Source organism: Mesoplodon bidens, assembly GCF_964165515.1.
Source record: "Mesoplodon bidens genome assembly, chromosome: 2".
In the NCBI taxonomy this organism is placed as follows: Eukaryota; Metazoa; Chordata; class Mammalia; order Artiodactyla; family Ziphiidae; genus Mesoplodon; species Mesoplodon bidens.
In genome coordinates this window covers 161,308,399-161,312,900 of record NC_138177.1, presented here as the reverse complement: position 1 = coordinate 161,312,900, position 4,502 = coordinate 161,308,399, and the positions used below count along the sequence as shown (strand labels likewise).

Sequence of the window (4,502 nt, the reverse complement as noted above, 5' to 3'; positions counted from 1 at the left end):
GGGGTATTCCAGGAAAGACAGCCAGGGGCAAAGGTCCACCCACGAGACATATGCATGCTATTCCCTCCACCCAGAACACTCTTCCCAGGTCTGGAGTGGTTGATCTCTCATCCTTCAAGCCTTGATTAAGAGTTACCTCCTCAGACAGGACCACTCGGCCAACCGATTCATTCATGCAATCTTTAGTGAGCCCCAGTTATGAGTCAGGCACTGTTCTAGATCTGTGAACAAAACACAGTCCTTGCCCACTCCATATAATGTAGCACCTGGCCCACTTCGACCTTCTCAAACAGAGCACACTGTTTATCAATTTTTTCTTTTTTAAAAAAATATTTATTTATTTATTTTGGCTGCGCCGGGTCTTAGTTGCGGCACGCAGGATCTTCATTGTGGCATGCAGGATCTTCCAGTTGCGGCATAGCGTGCTCCTTAGTTGCGGCATGCACACTTCTTAGTTGCGGCATGCATGTGGGATCTAGTTCCCCGACGAGGGATCGAACCTGGGCCCCCTGCATTGGGAGCACGGAGTTTTACCTACTGGACCACCAGGGAAGTCCCCATATCTATGACTTCTTTTGTTTGTTTGTTTGTTTGCGGTACGCGGGCCTCTCACTGTTGTGGCTTCTCCCGTAGCGGAGCACAGGCTCTGGACGCGCAGGCTCCGCGGCCATGGCTCACGGGCCCAGCAGCTCCGCAGCATGTGGGATCTTCCCGTACCGGGGCACGAACCCATATCCCCTGCATCGGCAGGCGGACTCTCAACCAGTGCGCCACCAGGGAAGCCCTCTGACTTCTTTTTATTGTTGTCTTCCCAACCAGAATGTAAGTGCCATGAGGACAGGGATTTCAACTGTTCTTTTCACCAATGTGAACTCAATGACTCAGAGTATAAACCTGGCACAACCCTCTAAAATAGGCCCTTGATAAATATTTGTTGAAGAAATAAAAGGACACAGAGACCAGGGATAGACAGACACACAGAGAAAAAGAGCCATGCTCAGAGGTGATGCAAACATTCAGAGATGCCCCAAAATATCAAGCACACACAGACACACACAGGACAGTGTCCTTCAAGCAGGCCGCTTCCCCTAGGTCGTTCAGTTTGGTCATCAGGCCTGGGGCTGGGGTGACTCCTGTCCTGGGACTGACCCAGTTGGTGCCCAAGGGCATGACCTATTCTGGTTCCCACACTCCCTGCGCGGGGCACCAAGTTGGCATTATGTTTGAAGAGCCCTCTTTGGAACTCTATTTTACTCCTTTAGTTGTCTTTTGATGAACAGAAATTTTAATATAGTCGAATCTGTCAATTTTCCAAAAAATGTTTGTGGTGGTTTGAGAAGGGCAGGGCTGAATAACGCCGAAGAAACCCACGCCCGGCCCGCGGGGCCTCTCTCACTGCGGCTCAATCCCCTCTGGGTCCTCGAGCCTGTAAGGCAGGGCGGACTAACCTCGTGCCCGGGTATCACCCTTTCCCCACCCCAACCTCCGTCAGGCCCCGCCTCTAGACCCGCCCCTCCAAGGTCGCGCCCTCTTCTGGCCCCGCTCCTCACCGGCTCTCACGGGCGCAGGGGAACTAGATGTCTCTTCCTCTTGCCCAGATATTGGTAGTTAATATTCTGCCACCGGTGCTTCCACCTGGAGGGAGGGAAAACTGGGCCGACAGGACGGCGGCAAGGCTCCCCCCACCCTCTGGGTCTACGCCCGCTTCGCCTAGTCCCTTCCGCGGTCAGCCGCTTCAGGCCCCGCCCTTCCTACCCAGTTCCGCCCACTCCTCCCGCTCCTAGGTACAGTCAAGCCCGGCTTCTCCAACCCCTGTCCGACCCTCGCGTCTGGGGATCCACCCCTTCCCACAGACCCCTCCCCTGCCGTAGGCACCGCCCCTCCCTCCCAGGGCTTCCGCCCCGCCCCCGCGCGCTCACATGAGGCGCGGGCGCGCGCCGTAGCAGCTGGGCCAACGCGCCGAGGGTAAGTCCGCCAGCCCGGTGGCACCCGGCAGCAGCAGTAGGTTGCGCGCCGGCCAGCGCCAGGCGGCGCCCGGCGGGCGGCGGCGCTGCGGGCTCAGCCAGTAGTCGCCCAGGCTGCGGTGGGCGGCGGGCGCCGGCATGGCCGGGCCCCGGCAGCCCCAGAAACACAACTCCTGGTCAAGGCGGTGCGGGGGCGTGGCCCGGGGGCGCCTGCGGGGTAGACGGGCAGCGGTCACCCCAGGAGGCACGACAGGCGGGGAGTAGGCGGCCGCCTCGTGTCAGACGCGGCGGCGCAAGGGTCGGGGTCACTCCTGGCCCATGTAGAGGGGTGGGGAGGGGGATTGGAGGCCCCCCTCGAGGCCTTCCCAAGGATCTGGACTCCTCCCCCCCAGCTGCCAGACCGGGGCCCTTCATCGCGCCGGCACCCTCCCCCGGGCCCCCTCACCGGGACAGAAGAAAATTCACCACGAAGTGGGCAGTCTCGGTGAATAGCATAGTGTCCAGTCCGCCTGGCCCGGCTTCGGCCTCTTTAATACCTGCTGGGACGTGGAGGGGGAGGCCTGAAAGCCCATAGTCCCCCCGGGCCCCGCTGTTTTTAGCAGGAGGCGTCAGCTGGCAGAGCGGGGTGGGGCAGCGCCAGCCCCTCTGGCGGGGTCTAGTCCGTGGTCTGTCTTCAGCTGCTTCAGTGGGAGGGGGTTGGTCACCAGTGCTGGAGGATCCCCTGAGACCCTCCTCCCCCAGGATCAGGGACAGAAAGGCAAGGACAGGCAGAGGCAGCAAGAGGGAGCCCAGGATAGGAAGGTCAGCTGCCGTTTGGATAAACCCTTCCTTATTTCACCCAGGGGCCTCCAGCTTCTGCTTACACACCCCTGATGGTGTGTTCAGGAAGAAACCACACCTCAGAAGGCCTCACTGCTCCCGGGCTTAAGAGCCTCCCACCTCTGCCCCCATGGCCCTTACAAGAGCCTTTCCCTTGCTCTGGGGCACTCTTCGATATCAGAGGCAGAAGGCTTCTCAGCCACCTCTGGTTCAGCAGTTCTTATCTGGAAGCCAGGACTGAGTTCGTAGGAGCTTCAGGAGGCCCGAAACTGTTTGCAAAGTTCAAATACACATATATTTCTAGAAAAGGTCCCTGACACCTCCCCCAGCCCCCCCCCCAAAAGTAAAATTAAAAGCTCATATGTTTTGCAGAAAGGAAAACAGGTTCAGAGAGGGGCAGAGAAAAGCCAGTAGTAGGACCCAGGCTTCCTACTACTCTGCCCATCCTTACAAAGGGTGAGACAACCTCTCTGTGCCCTTGTCCTGCTCAGAGCATGGGGTTCCGGGCTCAGAGCCCAGGCTGGGCCCTGCTGCCCCACCCTCTGGGGATCCTGAGGAGCATGCTGGCCCCGCTCCCTTTCCCACACTGCCTGTTTGGGCTATTTCCCCCCAGTGACTCACACTGGCTGCTGCGGAGAGTGGGCAGCTGTTCTGAGCCCCCAGAGCCCTGTATGGCCCTGGCGTGCCCCCCTCCCAATTGTGTGGCCATATTTGGGGATTTCACCTCCTCTTTTCCCTCCTTGGGGAATTTCCCTCCTCTCATTCCTTCCTCCTTTACCTGTCTCCAAGTTCTCCCTCCCTGATGGCTCCTTCCCAACAGCAAACAAACAGGCTCTAGTCCTTCCTATGTTTGAAAAAGAAGAAAGCCCTCCTTCGACCCCAGGTCCTTCTCCAGCTCCCCTTCACAGCCAACATTCTTGAAAGAGTTGTGAACACACGTTGTTTCCACTTCCTCACCCAACCCCTGCAGTCTGGCTTCCTCCCCCACCATTCCCCAGGGGCAGCTCGTCAAGGTCACCACTGACCTCCCTGTTGCTAAATCCATGGGATGCTCGTGAGTCTTTATCTGATTTGACCCCTTAGCAGTGGCTGACTTTGACACAAACACTCCCTCCTATTTGAAACACTTTTGTGCCCTTGTTTTTCTGGACACTGTGGACTCTTGATCTTTTTGCTATTTTATTTACTTGATTTTTTTGCTATTTATTTGCAACCATGTGGTTGCCATCACATGGCAAATTTGTCATCCTTCACTCACTGGCTAATCATGGGTGTTCTTGGGCCTTCTACAGTCTGTCCCAGGGGATCTCATGGGTTCCCATGCCTTTGGTGTCCACCTGTGTCAGAGACTCACTTCTCTCTTTCAGCCCAAGCCTCTCTTCCCTGCCCAACACCTATCTCCTGGCCCCGTCCCCCTGGATGTTTCACCTCACAGCAAACATGCCCCACACCTGCCCTTTTTCCCATGTTCCCCAGCTTGGCCGTTTTCTCGGTTGCCTGAACTGGAAATCTGGGCTTCGTTCTAGACTCTCCCCTGTCCCTCCCTTTTCATATTCAAGCAGTTACGAAATCCTGTCCTCTCCAGGATATGTCTAAAATCCAATTGCTTCTCTCCATCTCCAGTGCTACCACCTGGTCCAAGGCCCCATTGCCTTTCACCTGGGAGGCTGCAGCCTCCTGAATGATCTCCCCGCTGCTGCTCTCAATCTCCTATGTGGG

At 57.2% G+C, this 4,502-nt stretch overlaps 1 protein-coding gene across 1 annotated transcript; it reads right to left on the bottom strand.

The window, feature by feature from the left end:
• Positions 1-327: 327 nt before the first annotated feature.
• Positions 328-2,736, bottom strand: LOC308612570 (uncharacterized protein). Its single transcript, XM_081225115.1, has 4 exons — positions 2,410-2,736; positions 1,920-2,174; positions 1,551-1,635; positions 328-509 (listed from the first exon to the last, which is right to left on the bottom strand). Exons 1-3 carry the CDS (start codon positions 2,457-2,459, stop codon positions 1,557-1,559), a joined length of 384 nt encoding a protein of 127 aa, XP_081081241.1. The 5' UTR covers positions 2,460-2,736; the 3' UTR covers positions 328-509; positions 1,551-1,556.
• Positions 2,737-4,502: the final 1,766 nt, after the last annotated feature.

Coding starts and splice junctions, on each gene's coding strand:
- LOC308612570 (XM_081225115.1), bottom strand. CDS start 2,459: ATGCTATTCACCGAGACTGCCCACTTCGTGGTGAATTTTCTTCTGTCC. Junction 2,175..2,409: donor GTGAATTTTCTTCTGTCCCG/GTGAGGGGGCCC, acceptor TCTACCCCGCAG/GCGCCCCCGGGCCACGCCCC. Junction 1,636..1,919: donor GGCGCGCGCCCGCGCCTCAT/GTGAGCGCGCGG, acceptor CCCTCCCTCCAG/GTGGAAGCACCGGTGGCAGA.